This window comes from Spodoptera frugiperda, chromosome 31, assembly GCF_023101765.2.
Source record: "Spodoptera frugiperda isolate SF20-4 chromosome 31, AGI-APGP_CSIRO_Sfru_2.0, whole genome shotgun sequence".
NCBI lineage: Eukaryota > Metazoa > Arthropoda > Insecta > Lepidoptera > Noctuidae > Spodoptera > Spodoptera frugiperda.
Window position 1 is genome coordinate 13,452,225 of NC_064242.1, and position 23,813 is coordinate 13,476,037.

Here is a 23,813-nt window from a genome sequence, read left to right on the forward strand (position 1 = left end):
TGTACAACTAGCACATAATATAGTAAAAACCATGGATAAAAGAAAGAGACTGGATTGGCCTTGTGGGCGGGCCACGCGTGCCGAGGGTGCGAACGAACGTGCATACCGCTGTCATAACGCTCAAATGTTCATACTTACCGGCTAGCAATCGCTGTCATGTTTTGACAGCGTACGTATCTCCGCAAAAATATTATATTATGCCGTCTTGCGCTATTATAACGTGTCGGAAAAGAAACCAGGTGTGTAGCATAGCACGAGAAGGAATTTCTTTTCACCGGTAAGTCCAAAAACATAAAAATACGTGTGATATTTGTAATTATAACATTAGTATTATGAAATTTATAGACAAAAACGATATAATCGCAAGCAGACTAATAGTAATACATTGCTTGCGATAGATGAGTACAATCTTGCACTACGTGAGCAATCGCGCAATGTATGACGTCCATTGCGAGAGTCCCGAGTACCGAAACAAAAGCTCATTTCCACAAAATCTATGACATCTATAGTGTTGGGCAAATTTGTAATCAATGTCGATTGTTACTATGATACAGTCTATTATAATCAATAGCACACTTTATAATTTAAATAATAAGTATTATTTATTACGACTAATTAGTAATATAGATTTTGAGTGAGTTTTATGTTTTTATTTTTTTATAGAATGTGACATATGATTTATTTTAATATTATGTTTTAGGTTTCCAACAGATCCAGGTGTAACAAAATTGTGGATTGACACAACTGGTAGAATTAATTTTTTTTTTTTCAAGTTCCACCACACAGATTAGAAACTGCGTATATTTTTATCTCCACCATATTTATACAGACATTGGTCTTAAAAACTAAGCTTATATAATAATTAATAGTATAATAAATTATGTAGCAAGTTACACGACCAGGTTTAAGACAATTGAAATGACAAGTGGTGGGATTCAGGAACCCAAACTAGGAAAACCTGTACTATGGGCTCCTGGATTCCTACTAAATGTAGCATATTTCGTTCGCAACATTTCGATGTTGATAATTACATAATAACAAAGTCAGGGAAAAGAAACTTAAAATTAGGCGTTTATCCGCACAATATCGCAATGTGTAATTCAGTAAGTAAACTGATTTTATTTTAGAAAATTTTAAATTAGTCTCATTAAATCAGTTTTTTTGTCTAAAAATGGCGATATTTAAAATATCATCTTTCGTAAATTTAAAAAATGAAATAATATAACCATGTTATTTCAATGTGTTCTGTACTTTATACAGATTATTGTAAATGTGAGAGCCCTGTAATTAGCTAAATTAGACTAGTAGAATGCATTTCAGCATTTGTGTCAGCTTAGAGTTGTCATGCTCACTCAAAGGTCTCACTGGCGGTGGCACGGGCATTGGATCGTTCGATTCCCTGCAACATGGTTGAGTTGGACGGTGCTGGTGTACGTGTCATGTTGGTGAACGAGCGCTGTCAACTGGGACTGGTCAGCTCCAGACTGTATTAATTTTGTTGTTCTTAAGGTTTTTTTTCTATCGCTTTGACTGAATATTAGTTTTACATTGTTCTCACATAGTTCAAGCAATCGATGCAAAGAAAAGCAATGTTATCAAGAATTGTATTGTGAATCTAATTGAAAAAGATCGAACGAACAGATCTTCGATCTTCTCCATAGGAATCTACACTTTGGAACGAGCAAATAGCTTCACTAGAGGGCTGACCGACAGACAGACGTTATTAATATTATTATATTTGCTTTGACGTTCAAAAGTGCCTATGATTTATTTATCTTTTACTGATTTTTAACTTATTGAGTAATAAAATTGGTTTTAAAATTCAGTTATGTATTTTTTATTTATTTTACTTTTATTACTTGGTTTCTATTTCGCATGAATACAATTTCACAATATTCAACAAACTTGTAAAACAAAAACAAGATTACTTAAATTTTATCGATATCAACAATCGACCTTTGTCTCGCCCTAGCATACATGAGTTTTTATGCGTGTTAGAGTGTACGTCAAATGCAGTCATTGCGTTTGTGTGACAACCAATAGCAAATTCGAGATTTAAATGTGTGTTATTTATTTGTGGGGGTAATCCGCTCAGACATTGGTCTCTTGCTTGTAGTGAAATTAAAGGGTGGGAGAAACGGCGACACGCGTTCTGATACAAATCAGGAACTATTTCATTTCTACTCTCTTTATATGTTCTGTGGGAAAAACATATTTATATTGATCACGACTCGCTGTCTCGAACAATTGCACGCGGAGATAAAATAACAAAGTAATTCGTTTCCACAAAAACTTGTCCAAACAAAACATAATCGAGTTATTTGACACATTTTCATAACAACTGTAAGATGTTTGTTTAGTTACAAAAACGCCAGTAAGTTATTTATTAATTAATATATTATTTAACGATAACATTTGTGGATGTTGCAGCATTTTATCAATATGTACAGCCATGACGTCACTACATAGTATAAAACAAAGTCGCTTTCTCTATCCCTATGTCCCTTTGTACGCTTAAATTTTTAAAACTACGCAATTTTGATGAGGCTTTTTTAATGGATAGAGTGATTCAAGAGGAAGGTACATATGAACAATACATGTATAATATATCCATTGCACCCATGCGAAGCTGGGCCGGGTCGCTAGTTAATTTATAAGAGTTAATATGTCACTTCAGCAATCGTTGTATATTCTAGTTCATGTTATTGTATGTGCTAAAAATTCAAATCTTTGTGTAAACGAAATAATATAGGAACACTAAAGTGTGCTCGTCCAATACCTAAGTGTAGCACGTAGAAATAGGTCGTGACACAGAGCCCGGCGCGTACGCCGCATGCGCACGAGTGTTGCTCTCTGCCCGATTTATTTATGCGACGTACTACGTAACGCAGGAGACAGTCTCAGTAGTAACTTAGATAGGGGTTAGTGGAGGGAGTTGTACAAGTTATTGTCGTGATAACAAACTGAATACGGTAATATGTAAGTGTATGTTGTAACAGCAACTCAAATAAATAAGAGATATAGAAGCATTTACTATGTAAATCGGAATATTAACACTATTAAGCAACAAAGTGACCCAAAGGACCATGTCCTTCTTACGAGAAAAAATAACAAATTCGTCTCATAAGTTCGGAGCCCATTCAATGCAAACAACAAGCAATTAAACCTTTATTGTTTTCATATAGGTGTATATAGGACTGTAGACGTAGATACATACGTCCATGTAGTAACACCTGTGGTGGTGTGTTATTCTTATTACCAATGTTACCATGGACAAAAATAACCATTTATCAAGTAAACATAACAATTCACTAGAAAATTACTAAGACTACATACACATAATAATATGAAAAGGGAAAAAGCTAAAAATATACATGGATGGCTAACAAAATATAATTATTGTAAACTAAACAGTACCTACGTATGTAATTTAAATATATAATAAATAAAAGTTATGCACCTGTGGCTCTGACAAACAAACATACGTTAGAACTAGATCAGTGTACCTGGACAGTGACATATCAAACTATACAAAACCAGTATAAACTGACCGTGGAACGTGTGAACAGATCATACAAAGCGAGACCACGATGCACTGGTTGTTTAAGCTTGATGTGCAGCCATGTGTACATAAGGACAGTCATGCACAGTCAGTGCCCGAACAGTTGTGTCAACAGCGACGCCCCGAACAGTACGTGTTTGTTACACAGTCCTACGTAAAGTGGGAGTTGGAATATGTAATGATTTGTTTATGAATCTTTTACTTTTAATACAAATTTAGAATGAAATAAGTAATCAGTGGCCTGTTTCTTTATGGTGGATAGACTAATGCCCGAATACTCAAACGCTACTCAATTTTAAGACGCTCTCAAATGTAGTTCTGTCACTATCAATTTATAAAATGACAGAGATAGCACGATATTTAAGTACAACTTAAAATTGAGTAGCGTTTGTGTATTCGGGCGTAAGACACTGAGACCATCCAGCCCATCGGTTAGACTTAGTCTACGATGAGGGTTGATAGCTGAAAGTTACAAGTTAATCTGCTTTCTATCTCTAATACAAGTTCACACAAATAACCTTGACTGTATGTAACCACTCGGCGTAATGCACGTACCCAAATAGAAATTATCCAAACTTGCATCGATCGCGTCGAGATCACGTTATTGCATTTTAATTTGTCCACATGTTATGAGATCGTAACTTTTAAGCACCAGCCATTTCACCAGCCCACTGATTTATCGCAGTGTACACCTTGAGAGCACACGTGTATATAACACTCGTAAAAATGTGTAAATGACGCAAGTTTTTGAGGCGATATTATATCATACGCACAATCTGTAACTTTAGAGCAACGCGTCAGATTATACATAGAAAGGAGACGAACTACACTGTACGAGTATATATTGAAATCTTTCACCGTCTAGCTAATTTTGATATCACCAATATGGCTTAAGCGTAGTGATTATTGCACATTCTCATGTGAACCTGACCCTTTGCTTAACGGTGGGATGGTTACATTCTGATGATAAGATGATAAGGGAGAAAACGGGGTGGTTTTTAGTCAGTGAGAGTTTGACACTTCTCGTTAGAGTAACCTTACTTACTTAAAGAGTAAAATATAATACAATTTCTCCATGACAATCAAACTATGTACAGTAAGAAACTTGGTATCGATATCGTTTACTAAGTTGTAAGTACATAATAGGGTGGCCTCTAAGGTCACACACAATAATGGGCTGACTCATAAGAGACACGCCACTGTAAAGGTTACAGTGGCGTGTCTCTCAGTATCAGTACAATATCAGAATCTATATACTGCTCATTCATGTAATATTTAATTGTTACACATAACACTCTTGACAACAATGAATAATAACAAAAAAAATCAGATGATATATTAAAAGATTTGACGTCACAAACTGCTCCCGATTAATAAAATAATGATAAATATGTATATAGAGCAGTCGTTGCCCCTGTTTTTATTTTTGCATTTGAGGTCAATGGGTTGTCCTAAGTGCCGCTGGTTAAGTATCAGTGTGTGCTGGCAATCAGTGGTCGCGGCGTGACCCCGCGGCAATATGACCGTGATAGCGCGCGGCTTACCTTACTTAATGAATTCATTCATATTTTTTGCTACCGAAACAAAAGTGATTGATAAAATCTTTTTTCTTATTAAGAAGAAATATAAAAAAAACTATGCTCCTGAACATGCATTTCTAATGCATGTTTATTGTTTATGACTAGAGCGGAATCAAGAATAAATGATAAATTATTGTTTTATTATAAAATCTTCTTCGGTAAATACATAGAGCGCCGTAATGCAACGTTCTGCGAATGGTTACAATTTAGTAATTTATGTGAGTAGTGATGCGATAATGTGGAGGTATCAGCCACAGTGTGCATAGACCGCGTGCATTGTCGCAAACTGCACAGTCATAGTACATGTTAATGTATGCACCGATGCGAGCATGAATATGCGGAACTCCAATAGTACTATGTATAACATTGTCCAATTTAAAAAACCGTTACCAAACTAATTCTAACCACGAAATTAGTTGTCACAGCTAACGTTAAGGAATTGTATAGAAATCTCATTGAAGTACAGTGTGTCACTGTTTTTCTCGAGTAACATGGAGGACACATACTCAGTACAAGGTACGTGTCCATTGTCAGCACACGTAACAACAACACATATGTGGCCAGAACCAAGACAGACTGCTGGAGCACGCCGATATGATACGCACGTATACAAAAACAAAACTATCACAATAACAAAAACAGAAAGAGAAATGTCATTAGCATTTTGTTTTTTTTTTTTAACAAAGTATGTCATCTATTTATGTAGATAACTCGTCAATAAAGACGATACAACCTGATCTTGATTCTAGATTCAAATCGAAATTAGATTAATTAGTATTGTATCATTACTAAAATACCACTTAATAGTGTAAATGACAAAATAAGTTTCTTTATTACTACTTTACGCTTTATCTATTCAGACAATCTTCAAATTTTGCACATATACGAGTAGATTAAGAATACGGAGAAGGACAGTCACACTGGCAAAACATCTGGTAAAATATACATATTTTAAATAAGATTTGTAAAAGACAATAATATACAAGTCCAGCTGTGGTAGAGTGCAGTAATGAGGCAGAGATATGCGTCCCCACGCCAGCGCCGCGTGCACTTGAAATATTGGCCGGCAATATTGTGACCACTCGATTGTTTATTACTTACTGCTACAGTTCATTACAACCCGGCCCTTGTTATTATTTATTCGATAATTAATTTACATATAAGATCACTCTACAATGCAGTGCATGTTAACTCTTGGTAAAAATCTATTTGAAATACAACAACGTTTACAATTATTGTATCGGTTAAACTTAGGTAAAAAACGCCAGGAAAAAGTACGTCAAGGAAAGAGCTAGGTAAAGAAAGCACACTATTTAGACATTTAGACGAATTAAGAAATAATGTGATAAATTGTAATATACTATTGGGCTGCCCATATCTAATGAAATGATCGTATGCCTGATAATAAAAAATAATTGTCTTTTAGGAATGCTTTTGTGTTACAGCGTGAGTATAATTATTGAATTCTACATTCGAAGTTCACACTAAATATCGAAACGTCCAAAAATTTACTAAATACGAATGTATTTTTCTATGACCTGCCTAAATGAAACTGCTTATTACTACAGATAACATTAAGCACGCCGTTACACTTGAACATAACTGAATCATTCATTACTTACCCGAAAATATCAATTGAACTTCATAATCACTGCACTTATAGATAACAATATATTTCCATGAAATTCAGGCTTCGTATGCGCGCGACACTGGTCGGTGTGCGGGGTACGTGTGTGTGCGTGTCGTGTTGCGTGTGCGGGCGGCGCGCGCGCCTCGCTCCGCTGTTAGACGCGTCTGCCGCGTGCGCGTGCGCACCGCGCCGTCTCTACGCAACCAGTAGTAACGCACTGTGTTATTATGATATTATAATGTTTATTTACTATACCAATACAAATACAATTTTGTATAGAAACCACACTTCTTGCTCATAAGCTTCGAATCCATACACTCCACTCGTTTGTCTGTATTTATACGTGTTGTGACGGTCCGTCAGGTACCCCAAAATATAAACAAAGAACATCCCAATATTTGAAAGTGCCAACTTTTCAATGAGCCACATGTCAGGCCATTTTATATTTTATGGGAACCCATCTAGAGACAACTGATGGACAATTGAGTTGTAACTTGTTAAATGGAACCATTGGGCGCACAACACAATACGAAGCGCCACATCTGGTGGCAATAATGCTGACAAACGAAAGGTCCCTAGAAACAATTAGGATATGGCACAAAAAGTGTCATAAAACCCGGGTTCATTATAGGCTAGGGCTTTCATCCCATCTTCCTATTTGTATCCCCGGAACAGTGCCCTGCACTGTACTTGTTGTACGCGCATCTCCAGGGAGCGGGGGTAGGCTTCACCCGGAGCTGCGGACAACGTAAAAGGTTACCGGGGCTCCGGCTCAAAGCAGGAGTAGGAACGGGGTGGTTTTAGTCAGTAAGAGTCTGACACTCCCTCGCGCCTCAAACAGGCGGGAGAAGTCGTGTATCTCGGAGTCTCTCCATACATTTGTTAGCTATGATCGAAAGGAGCACTATGTTCAAAACATATGTGTGTCTCGTCAACATCCACACACCGCATTTTTTTAAATAAAACGTTGGCCCACTATAGTACTTACTCCTGTATAGTGGGTGCGTCTGCAAAAATACAAGTGAGTATATACGCATGACACCCAGACCCGAAACAACAATTTGTGGATCACACAAAGAGTGGCTCCTTGCAGGAATCAACATCAACAGTGTGTAACTGCAGAACTCCTTGTTAATTAAATACTATACTACTTAAGCTCTGTAATGTTTCGGACACACATTATTCAGTTTTTCAAATAAACCTCTGTGTTTTGATTGTGAACTTAACTTCAGATCGTACTAAATTAAATACCTATAGCAAAATATGTGACAATAATATTCAAACGTTGGCTAAAAAAATCATATCGCCACCAGTCGTCACACAATACATACTTATACATTAGATTAATTAATGAACTTGAACTTCACTTACAACTAAGTACATACTTAGTAAGTTGGTGTTAAGTAAAACAACTAGCATTATCAATCAAACTAAATGTACTAAGTTACACGTTTATTGTAACATCAGAGTTCCGGACGAACGTGATTACTTCAATATAACAAATAGTTGATTGTCTGTCAGTACATCAACATTCGTACAGGCTTCTGTAATGAGACTCGCAAATATTTGCTAACTTAATTATTATACATACAGTATACATAGGTCACGCACTTCACTATACACTTGGGAGCAAAGAAACGGAGTAACTAGCTGTTTTTATTTTTCATTTCTTAACAAATATTTCCTGATACAAGTATTTTATAAATTGGTGAAGTATGTCGTATGGAAACCAATTTAATTACCTGTAAAATGAGATAATTTTGTTCTAATACGAATACTTTTTGTAAAGTTATAGAGGTTGCGTTAAAATTAGAAAAAACGCTAGTGGCTTCGTATCTTTGCTCTCAGGTATTGCAAAGTAACATTAGTCATAAGTGCCTCCAGCAGTACAACTCACATGATTCCCAAGGAGGACAAAGAATCACTATAATCATACCGGGTTTTTGATATTCCCAATTACGCTCACCCTGGGTGTTACGTTATATGTGTTATATATGTGCACTTCTGAGTACCCCTTAGGTTTTGTTGATGTCTCTAGGTGTAGTTCTGTTGTTTAGAAGTGCCGAGGTTGTTGGCCTGCTCCAGCGTGTCCGGCAGCTTGGTGCCGAGGGTCTCTGGAGTCAGCAGCACCAGGAACCCGGACGTGAACGCTAGCACCGCGAACAAGATGAACGGCAGATTGTAAAATGTTGCGGCGCCCTGCAAATACAAAATCGACTTACTTCCTACACTGTATAAAGTTCATTTCTTTTAAACGTTGTTCTATGGGTACAGCTAATATTACTTTGGAAACTCTATTAAACTTTGAGCGAAATAATCAATTTCAAACGGCAATCGAACCGGCACAGTGACCAAAACTTATCTTTATTACGTTCAAAATGGTACGGAGATTATCTTAAACAGTGATGTAACAATATAATACTATCAGTATGTCATAAAACAATAATAAACATGCACACACTAGTAAATACATATGTCATCCATGTTTCCAAAATGAAATAAATAATTACATCTTAAAGCCCAATCTAATTAAGACTTAATGTGTACCCTGAACTAGTTGATGGACCACTTACAATAGCTGGTGTGAGCGGCGCCGTGATGGACCCTATCCTGCCCACCATGGAGGAGAACGCGAACAGGTTGTGGCGGCACTCCGTGGGGTACAGCTCCGCCGTGTACATGTACAGTGACGTCACCACCGCTGAGATACTACTCTTGCCGATAAGGTACACGGTCAGCGACAGCCCGAACATGTCTGTAATAATACACGTGATACGTTGTGATTCGTAATAGACTAAATCTTAGAAAGTAATGACCTCATACACGACACTCACCACTAGGCATCAGAATATACGCTACTTGACACCCAGCACACAGCCAGAAGCCCGCTATGAGCACCGGCTTCCTCCCCACGATGGGCAGCAGCAGCACGGCTATCCAGAACCCTGGGATCTCAGCCGCGGACACCGCCATGTAGTTGACGTACACGTTGCCAGACATGTTCACCGCGTTGATGGACAGCCCGTAGTAGATGAGCGTCATACTGATCCACCACAGCGGAGACACGAAGCAGCGGAACAGGACCCGCTTGTGCTGAAACACCTTCACCACCAGCCAGGGCTCGCGGACATTCTGCTCCTTCCTGTCTGCCTCACGCTGCTTGTCTAACTCGGCACTGTCTCTCAACGCCTGCAACGATTTCTCTGACAACTGTTTTTTGTTCACCCTCGCTACCTCTTTGAGCAAAGCCTCTGACTCTTCATATCTGCCCTTGCTCATGTACCAACGTACAGACTCCGGCACGATCCAAAAGTAGGCGATAGTGAAGAGCTGCGGTATGTAGAGAGCCAGAGTGAGCGGTCTCCACGCAGGCACGGCCCAAGCTATGAGCCCCATGATCACCTGCCCCACCGCGAAGAATGTATTTAGAATGGCTCCAGCAATGACTCGGTATTTCGGACCTACGAGCTCCAGAACTGCGAAAATAGGAATTGCTATAAGCACTTAGACAAATGTGAATGATATCAGTACTTGAACGTGAAACTTACCCAAAATATAAATACATGAGAAGACTCCGGCTCCAAAGGTCGCTTCCACAAATTCTGAGATCATAAAGCCCATGTAGGTGTCGGCCCAATACCTGGTGACTCCAATCCAGCCGGTATTGAACGCATTGATAGTAAGTGCAATGCGTCGCCCCCAGCGGTCCGAGATGTAGCCAGTGATAGGGAGTGCCGTCAGCGTGCCAAATGTACGCACGAACCCGATCAGCGAGCGACGCCACTCGTCGCACGCTAAGTCGTACTGCACACATACAAGGAAAATTAACCCTTAAGCCCTTGAACCATTAGTTAAGATAATTATTCAGAGGTTTTTATTTCTTAAACAACTTTTAAAAGTTCAATCAGCAGCAAGCAAAAGCTTACAGTACTACGCCATACCTTACTACGCCGTAGCACGTGCTACGAAATTACTTACGACGCGTTCATACAATTTTAGAAAGTTTCCTAATGGTAATCAAGTACAAGAGTTATTTGTTTTGTTATGTTAATCACATAATATTTGAATACTCACGTCGTAGACGACACTGAGCTGGTTCTGGTAGACATACTGGTCGCAGGGCAGCAGCGTGTCCCTGTCGAACAGCTCAGCGGGACAAGTGTCGGCCCGCGGCAACACTGTCGCGTTACCAAACCGCTGGCAGTTGTCGAACGAGTCCTCCGTTTTAGGCACTGCCTTACTGAGCCACGCCGGGGAGAACTCCGGCTGCTCGCCATCGCACTCCGGGATCAAACATCTGTGGACAAGTCGTTTATTTTCCACATTGAAACGTAGGTAATTAGGTCCTGTTATCTCTTGCATGTATGTGGCAGAGAACATTTAAATTTATCTATTTTGACCAGAAGTTCTCGTAATATAATTAAATAGATCTTAGTAGATCTATTTTATAAAACTACAGATTACATTACTGTCGTATGTTGGAGTTTCTTAATTCACTTTATAAAGATACACACGTGTCCTTCTTTAAATGTAACACCACTTCAAGAATAGCTGACAACTGAACAGTAGTAGAATTACTGACCTTGTTTCGATCCTGGCGGTAGTGAACACGTACTCGGCATGGAAGGCTGCGAAGATGACCACGATGACGGTGAGCAGCAGGGTCCGCAGCTGGAACTTGCCGAACTGGCCGATCTCCTCCACCAGAATGGTGTCCAGGTCTACGAAACCTTTCTCCTCTCGAGCCGGCATCGTGAGCTACTGCCGCGCGACGCCGAGTAATCTCACGCGCCTGATAATGTTTGTATTATCATCACTTTACTAGCTGTGCATGGCTTACTAAAGTGATATGTCGTCATCTAAAACTACTTATCTAATATTTATTATTCAAAAATGACATGAGCAATCTTTGAGTTTAGTAGTCACTTGAACTTGAAAGTACACACATCTCATATAATCTCGCTTTTGCCAGCGGCTTCGCATGCGTTCCTGTGGGATAAAAAGTATCCTATATGTCATTCCAGACCATAATCTACCCCTGTTCCAAATTTCATTCCAATCACTTCAGCCCGTCTTGACGTGATTGATTAAGAAACATACTCACAAACTTTCACATTTATAATATTAGTAAGATTATGTGACACCAAGCAATGTCTACTTCACCCTACCTAAGTGTGGAACGAATATCACATTCAAAATTTTAAGGTGTTCAAAAATGCAGCACCGCGATCTCCACGCACACATAATGTAATGGTACCTACTGACAAGCCTTTTGAATCATTGACTTCATAGTTCATCTCACTACACACACACTAACACAAGTGTAGCTGTGGCTACCACTTTCGAAGGTAATCTTAACTCTGACAACGGACGATAAACTGAGATATAATCATGTAAGTACTACGATAATGTTGCATTTTCCTCTGGTGGGATCATATTTTGACATTTCTGTTATCTTTTTTCTTTCACACATGACTGCACGGTTGGCGCGGTAGCTGGGCAACTGGCTGCCGTGCAACGTGTCGCGGGTTCGATTCCAGCACGGAACAACTCTTTGTGTCATCCACAGATTGTTGTTCAGGGTCTAGGTGTGCTATGTATGTGAACTTGTATGATTGTAAACGCAAAAACAACACGGGACAAAATTCTAATGTAAGGCAACATAGTATTGCTGATTTTCACAAAAAAACTTGTCTTTTGTTGTATTGTCCATAAGTGGTGCCGATTACTCACTTTCAGGGTGTCCATTTTGCCACCCTATCCCAAAACTTGCCTGTCCCAAAGGATAGCACTAATTACCGATCACAAGATCTGTTTTGTTCAAAAACATAATTTCTTTTCTTAAAACTCTTGCTTTGTTTATCTCGCGTCTGTGTCCGAAGTGCGTCCTTGGTGTAAATCATCATAATCTTACCTTCAAGGTCCGCACCGCTATCAGATAGCACGCATGCACGTGTTCATGCTGCCTGCACACTCGTGCACACTATATGTCTTCTATCACATTACAACATAATAATAGATACATCTGTATCTCACATATCCCAAAAATTACTGACCAAATCAAGCCGACTACCGTTATATTATGTTCACCAGAAATGTTCCTGTATCTTTGTGTCTACAATACTAATTTACTGACTTTCTGCCTGTGAATTCACCCATTTGGAATTTTAATATTTTTCGAGGAGCTTTGTTACTTCTGAAAACACAAAAATATTCGATATCCAAATCATTTTTAAAATGAAGTTGCAGAGGCTGTCCAATGCAAACATACAAATATTACTTTTGTGGTATTAAGTATAGACTATAATACGAGTCAGTTTTATTGTTATTGATTAATTCATTGGGTAATTCCAGCCAGTCGGATCAATTTACTGAAATGCAATAATGTTTTATATGCTAATAGGCTTTTGTCGATAATCTTTGTACTAATCTTATCAATCGCGCGTTAAACGGGCTTAACCGTTTATTCAATTTCATTTATGTTAATCACTTATTTAGGTAATAGGTATCATTACCCTCATTAGTGACCACAATTGCATTGCAATGAATTAAAAAAATCTAATAGTGACATTGAGGAAATAGAAATCAAACTAAACGAAATGTATAAATATTTTATCATAGTGCTGAGATTAAGTTTTATTTTCTTGATCTAGTTGTCCGAGTCTGTCTGCCTGTTCGAAGGTATCTGGGAGTGTGGTGCCGAGGGTCTCTGGCGTGAGGAAGATCAGAGCACCAGACACCAGCGCCAGGGAACCGAACATCACAAACGGCAGCTCTGCGAACCATTGCGCACCCTGCACGAGAAACAAACATACTATTTATAACCTGTATAAATGTTGTACGCTTTACTAATATAACAACAATAAAAATAAATCTTACAAAAGCAGGCGTGAGAGGTGCCAGCATGGAGCCAATCCGACCGATCATGGAGGAGAACGCGAACAGGCTGTGGCGGTACTTGGTGGGGTACAGCTCCGCCGTGTACACGTACACAGAGGTCGCCACCATCGCGATTGCGAACTTAGCGATCAAGTACACGAGCAGGGAGGCTACATACATTCCTGAAATGTAACTGTAGATGTAATCTACCACAAAACTTAATGCTTGTAATGCACAATCAAAACTAACCTTGTGGTAAAAAAATGTAGACCAGCTGACACACAGAGCACAACCAGAAAGCACCAGTAAGCACTGGCTTCCTTCCGATAGTTCCCATCAGATAATATGCAGTCCAGAAGCCAGGGATCTCGACCGCGGCCACTGCTATATAGTTCAGGTACTTGTTGCCGGACATGTTGACCGCGTTCAGCGACAGCCCGTAGTATATGAAGGTGGTGGTGACCCACCACACCGGCGACACCATGCACCGCACCAGTATCGGCTTGTGCCGGAACACCTGCACTACGAGCCAGGGCTCGCCACTACTTCCTTCCACCTTCAGGTCATTCCGTAGCTTCTCCTCCGCAGTATGACGCAACGCTTCCACTGACTTGTCAGACAGCTGCCTTCGGTTTACTTTGGCCACCTTTTTCAGCAAAGCTTCAGACTTATCAAAGCGACCCTTGCTCATGTACCACCTCACAGACTCACTAATGATCCAGTAGTAGAAGATGGTGAGGAGCTGAGGAGTGTAGATGACTAGTGTGAGGTTTCTCCAGTTGGGCACCGCCCACGCTAGCAGCCCGAGTGTCACCTGTCCCAGTGCGAAGCACGTCTTTAGAGCTGCGCCCACCGCGACGCGGTAATCAGGGCCCACCAACTCCGTCACTGTAAACATGAGCCATTAATCACTCTTGTATTATATAGCTATATTAATATTCAATTGTTTAGTTACATAGATACTCACATAAAATGTATATACTTGAATACAAGCCGCAGCCAAAAGTAGCTTCAGCAAACTGTGACAGTACGAAGCCGAGGTAGGTGTCGGCCCAGTACCGGGTGAGGCCCAGCCAGGCCGTGTTGAAGGCGTTGATGGTGAGCGCCACGCGCCGCCCCCACCGGTCCGAGATGTAGCCCGTGATGGGCAGCGCTGTCAGCGTGCCGAACGTGGTCACCGTCCCGATCAACGAGCGTCGCCACTCGTCACACGCCAGCCCGTACTGATTTTGAAAAAAAAACATCATTTACATAAACTGTTCTCACCAAGCTACTAAAGCATTGTCATAGTGTCACCGTCTCACATCGAATACAACGGAGTCCGTATTCTCGTATACGAATGTGTCACAGGGTAGCCGCGTGTCCTGGTCGAACAGTTGGCTGGGACAGATATCCCTGTCGAACTGCCGCCGTGATGCGGAGGTGTTCCCGAAACGCTCGCAGTTGTCGAACGACCCCTGAGTGGGGCCCGGTGGTACTGCATTCACCAACCAGGATGGAGCGAATTCCATGGGCTCATCTTCACACTCCGAAATCAGACATCTAGAAAACAGATGTTTAGTATAGCACAAAGGGATTTTATAGTTAGGCACACACGAATTAATACGTTAAATAAATTAAGTTTAACAATGCTACTATTAGCACTGATAGCGCAAACTACTGGGGTGTTATCCTCATCACCTCAGCTTACTACTGCAGACGATTTTACAGTACACTGCTACAATTCACTAGTATAGCATTAGCTACCTGGTGCCGATGCGGGCCGTGGTGAATATGTACTCCAGGTTGCTCCAAGCTACTAGCATGACCAGGACAGCGGCCAGCAAGAAGGTGCGGAGCTGGAACCGGCCGAACTGGCCCAGCTCCTCCACCAGCAGCGTGTCCAGCTCCATCCGCGGGGAGCCCACGTCGGAGCCCCGGACACTGCCCACCATGTTACCCACGAACTAACGACACAGCACTAGTGCACAACCTCTTACCAAATGTAAGTGTGTGGATATCTTATGCGTTTATCTATAGATGATCTATAGTTTGTTGACACACTTTTACAGATATGCATAAGAATTGTATTGAAGTGTCTCAGTAAACACTTGTTGACTTGTTGATCATCAAAGGTCTCGGCGTATTATTTTTCAGTTGTCATTTTGAGTGTTATAAGTATACAAGATTACAATATTTCAAATGAAGTAAGATGTATCAGTACGTAATAAACCGATCGTACTATTGGTTTTATTTAGTTACCCTCTTTTAGGAACTATCATTTTTACCCTTTATAGTTAATACATAATACTATATCGGCTAAATTGTACAGCAAGTTGTCAGAAGCCACCTTGAAATACGAGTCACAGAGGATCATGGGCCCATTGGACGTTGACCCAAAGGTGTCAATATGTGTTTCAGCAGAAAGATAATTATTTATTACTTATTTCTAAGCTTGATAACATCTAGCTACGACACGGGAAAAAAAAGATATAATAGCCGAAAAACGTAAAAAAAAAAAATTTTCATCGAAGCGAAACCCAAGAAAAGATTACATAGGATTAAAACTCCTTAATAGACAACGGTTAGTAAGTAAATACTTCCTTATAGTTATTACATCCTAACGTTCCTCTATTAATATTATTAGCTCCAAATTGCTAGGTTTACCATTATTTGTATTACGTATTTGAGCATCTTAATAAAAATAAAGAAACAAACTTAAGACAGAATACACTCTTGTTTGCATCAGTTACATCTACTAGGCTCATTCTTAATACACTGACTGTATTGTTGGTGGAGTGATATTTCTCACTACATCACTGTACAACAGTGTCACTCACACTGCTTTTCATACTTAAACTCAGTTTGTAAAGACATTTTTAGTTTCACACAGCATAATAAAACTAAAACTTAATAAAATATATTTATTACATAGATTAACAATAATAACGTGTTACTTAACTAAGTATATTAAATAGGTACAATAGTAATGAGATCACGTGGTTGCCTTCTGCTTGCCGAGCTGCTCCGCATCCTCGAAGGTGTCCGGCAGCTTGGTGCCCAGCGTCTCCGGCGTCGTGAAGATCAACAAGCCAGACAGCAGAGCGAAGCTGCCGAACAGGACTGAGGGGAACGGCGCCCAAACTTCCGAAGCCTGTTAAAAAATGAGTCATTAGCCATCTCGTTTGAAACTAAAAACATTTCATATACAGGCATTACGAGCAAAAGATTAAAATAATTATTCAGTTTTCACATTAATGGAGCTAACTACGATGACTTAAACCCATGATCACAAGAGTAAAAGCAAAAGTACTGAATAAAATGATAGTAGTTAATGATGAACTTACAAGAGCTGGTGTGAGCGGCGCCGTGATGGACCCGAGCCGGCCCACCATGGAGGAGAACGCGAACAGGTTGTGGCGGTACTTGGTGGGGTACAGCTCCGCCGTGTACACGTACACTGACGTCATCACGATGGCGATGCAGTACTTGCCGAACAGGTACAGCGCCAGCTGGATACCCTCGTTACCTGGAACACAATCAAAACACGGTCAATGTATGATGCAGTTAGCAAACACGAGGGGTTTAATGACAAATGATGGTCTTTATTTCTATTATATTTGCATACTACAAGAGCACGGTCCTTAAATTACCTTCAGGCATAAAAGCGAACGAGAACTGGCAGGCAGCGCACAGCCAGTACGCGCAGATGAGCACGGGCTTGCGGCCGACGCGGTCCAGCAGCAGGATGGCGGTCCAGTAGCCGGGGATCTCGATGGCCGCCACCGCCACGTAGTTGAGGTACCCGTTGCCCGACATGTTCACCGAGTTGATGTTCATGCCGTAGTACACCAGCGTGTTCGTGATCCACCAGATGGGCGACACGAAGCATCGAGACAGGATCACCCGCGACCTGAACACCAACACCACCAGCCACGGCTCCTTCGGCTTCACAGTATTCTTTTCAGCCTCAGCGGTCGCTCGCAGCGCTTCCAAACTCTTGTCGGACAGTACGGTCTTATTGGTTTTGGCCACTTTCTTTAGAATTTGTTCAGACTCTGCATAGCGACCCTTACTCATCAGCCACCTGACGGACTCAGAGAGGATCCAGAAGTAGCTGACGACCAACAACTGCGGCGCGTACAGGACCTGTGTGAGCGGCCGCCACGCGGGCACCCCCCACGCAATGAACCCGAGGATTACTTGGCCCAGCGCGAACAGGGTGGAGATTGTGGCACCCGCTATCACACGATACTTGGGACCCACCAATTCCGTCACTGAAAGTAAAGAGATACATATTTTTAATTCCTGATATTTTATAGCTTTTTCTAAGTAAACAACTTTAGTGAGTAACCACTCTGCACTCACCTAAAATATAACAAGAAGAGTACGCTCCAGCTCCCACTGAGGACTCGAGTACTTCGAGCGCGAGGAACCATTCGTAGGAGTTGACGAAGGAGCGCACGAGGCCGATCCAGCCGGTGTTGAAGGCGTTGATGGTGAGCGCCACGCGCCGCCCCCAGCGGTCCGAGATGTAGCCCGTGATGGGCAGCACCAGCAGCGTGCCGATGGTGCGGATGGACCCGATCTGGGAGCGCTTCCACTCGTCGCACGCCATGTCGAACTGGAGTCAGTTACATACAGCCATCAATACATTAAAGTATTTAAAATGTACTACCCTCAACTGTTCTACGCATGTCCGTTTTCATGGAAGCTTTACAGTGTATTACAGATTATTAGACATTCAATATTAATATTCGCTCAAAAATGAGTAAAACATACATCGTTAATCACACTAATATTGTCAATGTGAAAGTTTGTTTGTTTGGATGTTTGTCCGTCTATCACACTGAAACTACAGAACAGATTTAAATGAAATTTAATATATAGATTTGTGGCTATTAAGTAATTAGCTTCGGTTATCGCCGGCGAGTCGATAGAAGCAGTAAATAGTGATCGATTACAATTACCTACTGTGACGGCCGGATTATGATAACTTGATAAATTCCTCGGACTATCTACATAATAATACGGATATCTATCTCTAGGGTTTAGGTACAATAAACTACGCATCGAGCCATTTCGGACGCAATTTACGACTAAGCTTATATACTTTAATAATACTTAACTGATATACTACATATAGAGATTAGTATTATTTACATGTGAATTAATAAATCATTTACCCCACAGAGACAAAAGTAATTTGAATGTCAATACAAAGATCTCTAAACAATATAGGTATTTTATTTAAAACATTAACAGGACAGGGTTTTCAAAACCAAAACAGTGCGGTATTAAGGAAATAGATAGATACTCTGCTTAGCTAAACGTAAGCAAGATATCTATTACCCGAATAATGAAAATTATGTTTGTTTTACTAGAATAATTTTTCCCCGACCTATAATAGAGTTACTTACTACAGTTACATTATTTACACTGGGTATGAGAATGGGTAAGAGACAAGTGCCATAGATGCCGTTGTCATAGATGGAGGAAGTGAGAACTCGTCAGGTCAACTTACATCATAGACGACGCTGAGCTGGTTCTCGTATATATAGGAGTTGCAGGTCTTGGTGGTCGAGTTGTCGAAGAGTTCCGCGGGACAGGTGTCTTCCTCCACGTCCACCGTGACGTTCCTGGGCACGTAGCGCTCGCAGCCGTTGAACGTGGTGCCGCTGGGGGGGAACGCACTCAGCGCCCAGTCCGGGGAGAACACGGGGCTCTCTCCGTCACATTCCGGGATCAAACACCTGCAGGAAACAAACAGTTTGAAGGATCTATTCCCAATATTTGTAGGTTGTTGGGAACTCTCTTAGGAAGTTGAATGTGATGCTCGAAAATATTGATATCAATTAAATGACAAGCTCATTAATCGTGTAAGTTACATAATTATGTTACAATGCATATTGCGGAATGTGAGCTTTTGCTACGAATTTATAGATTGATAACGTCCTTTCTCGTTAATCCACATTCCTGAATAATAGGAGTATTTATTATTCGCAAGTTTTGTAAATTTCCTTAATATGAATGGTCATTGAAATTACCTGGCGGGTATCCTGGCGGTAGTGAAGATGTACTCCCCGGAGGCGAACGCGGAGAATATGACGGGGAAGGCGGCGAGCAGCAGCGTCACGATCTGGTACTTGCCGAACTGGCCCACCTCCTCCACCAGGATGTTGTCCAGGTCCACCGGCTTGTGCGAGCCGCTGGCGCCTTTTTCTTCGTTCGCCATTCTGCCTTCGTTGGTTGCTTCGTCTGCTGACTCGCAGTGTCCGGAGGTAGCTAGTCGAGCGGTCCGCCAGCCAGCGCCGCCGTGCCCCACCGCCGCAGTAATGCCAGGGCTGGACAGCGGCCAGGACTAATCAACACGGCGTCATCTAAGCTACCGTTATCGCTCATGTAGATTAACGCGAACATTGATCACATTTATTGTTAAGAATTATAATCGAAAATACCAGTTCGGTATCTGTTATCTGCCAGGCACACTTCACGCTAATTAAGAGAATAGCACTTCTCCATAAGGATTACAATTGCTTGCTTTACATGGACACGTTATGTTAATTAGCCTTCAGATACGCGGGAATTGAGATACGCGTGGTCCCTATCATTTAGTATTGTTTACAGTCGATAGATTGGCAATTAATAATATTCAGAACTTTTCTGATAAGTTTAGTTGTAATAATTATATGTAATCACTGATGTCCTTCGGCATGATTACGATTACAAGTAATGTTTAGGACACAAATGAAAGGAAACGTTCCTTAAAATAATTTTAATATGTACAAACAATCACTCCGAGTCCGAGTCCACGTTGGAAGTTCTTTCTCGTTTAAGGTTCACTACTTGTCGGTCCCTAATCTTCAAGCTGTTAATGAGCTTCATCACTTGTATCCTGAACTCGAACTTGGCGCTCTCGGACAGTTTCTTCACGGACGGGGTGATGGACTTGAAGAACGCTCGGTCCTCGTCTTCCTCCTTCTGTATGAGGTTGGCGAGGACGGCCACGATGTTCTCCTCGCTGTCCTCCTTGCCGGAGCTGTACTCGAGCTTGGCCCGCTTGGGCGCGCACACGGCGGGCTGCGTGTCGCCGCCCTCCTCGATGTCCACGAACACCTCCTGCAGCCAGTTGTGCGAGTTGTCGTTGTCTGCGTCGTCGTCGTTGGATATCCGCTCCTCGATGAAGCTCTTCTCGCTCTTCCTGTCCCCCGCCAGGTAGATGGGGTCCAGGAACTGCATCTCCTCGGCGTACAGGTACGGCCGCCGCACGCCCGGCTTGCGAGACTTCACGTACGAGTCTCTGACGTTGTACCATTTCCTTGTGATTATATTACCTGCGACGGTTACGTGCTAATTAGACATCATGTAAATATATTTTTACCGACTTCACAAAAAGGAGGAGGTCCTATGTTCGGCTGTTTGTCATTACTTTTTACTTCTTGAATATTTAGTTTGTACTGGCACGTGTACAAAGTGTAAATTAAACAGATACATTCGCACCAATGGAATACTGCAAGTAATTACGATCGAGTGAATGCTATTACATTCAATGTATGCAACAATTGCCTGTCCCTAGCAACTTGCATCTAACCATAACTAGTAATAACTAGCAGTCTAGTAAGTCAATGACGGCTGGAATCGACCGACATTTCAATCATGTACGTAGTATAGAGCTATATATAATACATAACATAAAATGTTTTTCCCGATCCGGGAATCGAACCCAAGACACCATTGTTAACGCGCTTGTGGAAACTTAAAGCAGAAAGTTATTTAAAATTACTGGTAGTCTCTGTAAGCTTACCAATAAGAGTCTTCTTGTTTTCGTTGAGTGTGTCGTATGAGGGTTCGAACTCGAGGTAGATCTCGTGCCAGCACTTGTCCTTGGCGGCCTTGTCGCGGTACGAGGGGTGGCAGCGGTCCCACAGGCAGCGCTTCTGGCGCACCAGCTCGATCAGCTCGCGCGTCGAGATCATCTTCTTCGAGAACAGGAGGACGCTTGTGCTGCACACAATCACATCACAACGTCAGCGTCAAAGCATTAAGGAGGAGGCGGGTCGCGTGAGAGAACGAACCTACTCACGCCACAGCCGTACGAGTGCAAATTCGGGGACGCGATACGATTCGGCCACCGTAATGCGGGGAATACGGCGAGCAAAGCTACCGCCCGAACAGAACCAACCCGTGTGCGGCGCGTTATATTCCGCGCGCGCCTCAAGGAGCCATAAGACCACTACAGATGGGGCCCAGGGCTGATGCCTGATCCGGACTGCGTACTACCTAGCGGGTTTACCGGGGCAATCCGGCTCGGCTGGAAGGAACGGGGTCGGTTTTCAGTCAGTAAGAGTCTGACACTACCTCGTGGAGCCTCGCCCAAGGCGAGAAAAGTCATTGGAACTTTCCCCATAAAAAAAAAAAAAAAAAAAAGCGTCAAAGCATTTATTTTAATTTAACCACATACATGCTTTACAAATATATATTGTTGAAATAATTTAACATGTAAATCAAACAAATAGTCAGAAGCACACTGAACATATTTCATAAACAAAAGAAGATCATAATTATAATAAGTCCATAAGTGGCCAGCTTAGTAGAGCCATGCTTCGGCTTGAACGGACCGGCTCGGCCGTAGTTACCGGAGTTACCGGAGGCCACCATCCGCCTACTTGATACCCCTACATTCCCACGTTGGGCAACTAGCTAAATGATCTGTATACCCGGTACGAGTTTTGTTTACGTTCAATGAGATCGAAAAGAGCAGCGCGTTGGCGTTGTGATTGGCTGGGTCGCATGAACCAACCAATCAGAGTCAGGGGCCTTAGTGCGCTAAGGATATTGTTTCATTGTATCGCACGTAGCATAACGTCACCACATTTGTTCCTCAAAGAAATATGTCAGCAAAGGTACAGGTTTAATGGAACTATTGGTTCCAGAATGAATTCCTAGAGCCTATTGCCTTACATCAGGCTCAATTCCAGACCAGAGTCTGTTCGCTCCTGATGATAGTATTAAAGATATACGAGCTAAATAAATAAGATGGTATATTACCTACTACAGAACCTCCACTTTAATAAAGATCAATGCTAAGAATTTTAAATCTACCTACTTAATAAAACTCGTAAAACCTAAAAACTTTGTCTGGCCCAAGAATAAAACTGAAAGTACTTGCTCAGCAGTCTCAAGATACGTTTTGGTTGACTCTAAATAGTCTATAACTACAAGTAGGTGTAATCCGTGGAAGGTGTAGGAGTCCTACTAGTAGTACAGGTAGTCCAGTAACTCAACGGCCTATTGTTAACACACTGCCGAGAAAGACATTTTAAATTTGCAATATCAAAAATTAAGTACTGATATCCAGAAATTACTCAACTTTGCTTAACCCTTAAAACGCGTAAACTCTAGTTTTTCCAAAACAAATCACACTGCAATAGATAAAATATTTCCTTTGATCCGTGCCTACTTATTAAAATTCCCACAAATCGCCATAAGTTCACGGAGAGCATGAGTAAACACGGCCGACCTTGAACTAGTTTCTCGAATATTGAACCGAGTTTCGCGCCAAACGTATGTCCAACGACCTTACCGCCCCGGCATAAAGACCAAAATAGAATGCTCCGCTACTGATTGCAAGCAAAGTTCATTCTATGTTTTAATAAACAAAATTCTCAGTTTGGCCAAGTAAAGTCTATGTGTTTAGGTACACAGCGAGTACACAAGCACTGCACACGTGTGTGTGAGGGAGCGCGAGACGTGCAGTGTCCACCCACCTTGTGTCCGAGTCCGACATTATCGATATCTTCAAACTGCTGCTATCCGGTTTCAAAATGGCGGTTTCTCTTGAAATTTCACTTCCAACTACACAAAATACATTTTACGTATAGAAAAGTGACGGGAATTTTATAATGAACAAATATTTAGTATTAAATGTTGTGCTAAAATGCGTATATTCCCCTAGCGAGTTTACACAATACTGTCGGCGGCGGAGCGGAGCGGCAGCCGCGCGCCGGACGGTCGCTATCCGGTCCGAGGAACGGCAACGTCGCGTGCCGGAGTTGGAAGTGTCGCAACGTTGCGCGCCGGCTACGGTTACCTAACTCGTGCGGTGCGGCTGTGTGCGTGTATCCCACACATCGTACCTGACTTCATTATACATATTTTGATATTAACCACATAGTTCCCGATC

The 23,813-nt window shown here is 41.6% G+C and overlaps 5 protein-coding genes and 1 long non-coding RNA gene across 6 annotated transcripts in view; 1 reads left to right on the forward strand and 5 right to left on the reverse strand.

Annotated features, from left to right (window-relative positions):
• Positions 1–6,989, reverse strand: part of LOC118282147 (solute carrier family 22 member 1) — a 40,196-nt gene extending 33,207 nt beyond the window's left edge. Inside the window, exon 1 of the mRNA XM_035603077.2 lies at positions 6,765–6,989. The gene's annotated coding sequence lies outside the window, so the exon portion shown is untranslated. The remainder of the gene's footprint in view (positions 1–6,764) is intronic.
• Positions 22–1,825, forward strand: LOC126912878 (uncharacterized). Its single transcript, XR_007707491.1, has 2 exons — positions 22–277; positions 701–1,825. It is a non-coding gene; the product is annotated as an uncharacterized LOC126912878 (long non-coding RNA).
• A 1,220-nt stretch (positions 6,990–8,209) lies between the features above and the next one.
• Positions 8,210–11,647, reverse strand: LOC118282150 (organic cation transporter protein-like). The gene is made up of 6 exons (XM_050707202.1): positions 11,355–11,647; positions 10,847–11,069; positions 10,321–10,576; positions 9,607–10,248; positions 9,346–9,527; positions 8,210–8,971 (listed from the first exon to the last, which is right to left on the reverse strand). The coding sequence occupies exons 1-6, from the start codon at positions 11,522–11,524 to the stop codon at positions 8,807–8,809; spliced, it is 1,638 nt and encodes a 545-aa protein (XP_050563159.1). The 5' UTR covers positions 11,525–11,647; the 3' UTR covers positions 8,210–8,806.
• Positions 11,648–13,370: 1,723 nt separating this feature from the next.
• On the reverse strand, positions 13,371–15,615 carry LOC126912893 (organic cation transporter protein-like). The gene is made up of 6 exons (XM_050707264.1): positions 15,398–15,615; positions 14,956–15,193; positions 14,619–14,874; positions 13,901–14,539; positions 13,652–13,833; positions 13,371–13,566 (listed from the first exon to the last, which is right to left on the reverse strand). Exons 1-6 carry the CDS (start codon positions 15,583–15,585, stop codon positions 13,402–13,404), a joined length of 1,668 nt encoding a protein of 555 aa, XP_050563221.1. The 5' UTR covers positions 15,586–15,615; the 3' UTR covers positions 13,371–13,401.
• A 925-nt stretch (positions 15,616–16,540) lies between these two features.
• LOC126912885 (organic cation transporter protein-like) lies at positions 16,541–20,245 on the reverse strand. Its single transcript, XM_050707220.1, has 6 exons — positions 19,678–20,245; positions 19,155–19,383; positions 17,999–18,254; positions 17,284–17,907; positions 16,978–17,159; positions 16,541–16,784 (listed from the first exon to the last, which is right to left on the reverse strand). The coding sequence occupies exons 1-6, from the start codon at positions 19,863–19,865 to the stop codon at positions 16,626–16,628; spliced, it is 1,638 nt and encodes a 545-aa protein (XP_050563177.1). The 5' UTR covers positions 19,866–20,245; the 3' UTR covers positions 16,541–16,625.
• A 145-nt stretch (positions 20,246–20,390) lies between these two features.
• LOC126912886 (uncharacterized) lies at positions 20,391–23,639 on the reverse strand. The gene is made up of 3 exons (XM_050707221.1): positions 23,398–23,639; positions 21,435–21,634; positions 20,391–20,964 (listed from the first exon to the last, which is right to left on the reverse strand). The coding sequence occupies exons 1-3, from the start codon at positions 23,415–23,417 to the stop codon at positions 20,423–20,425; spliced, it is 762 nt and encodes a 253-aa protein (XP_050563178.1). The 5' UTR covers positions 23,418–23,639; the 3' UTR covers positions 20,391–20,422.
• Between the last annotated feature and the right edge of the window lie 174 nt (positions 23,640–23,813).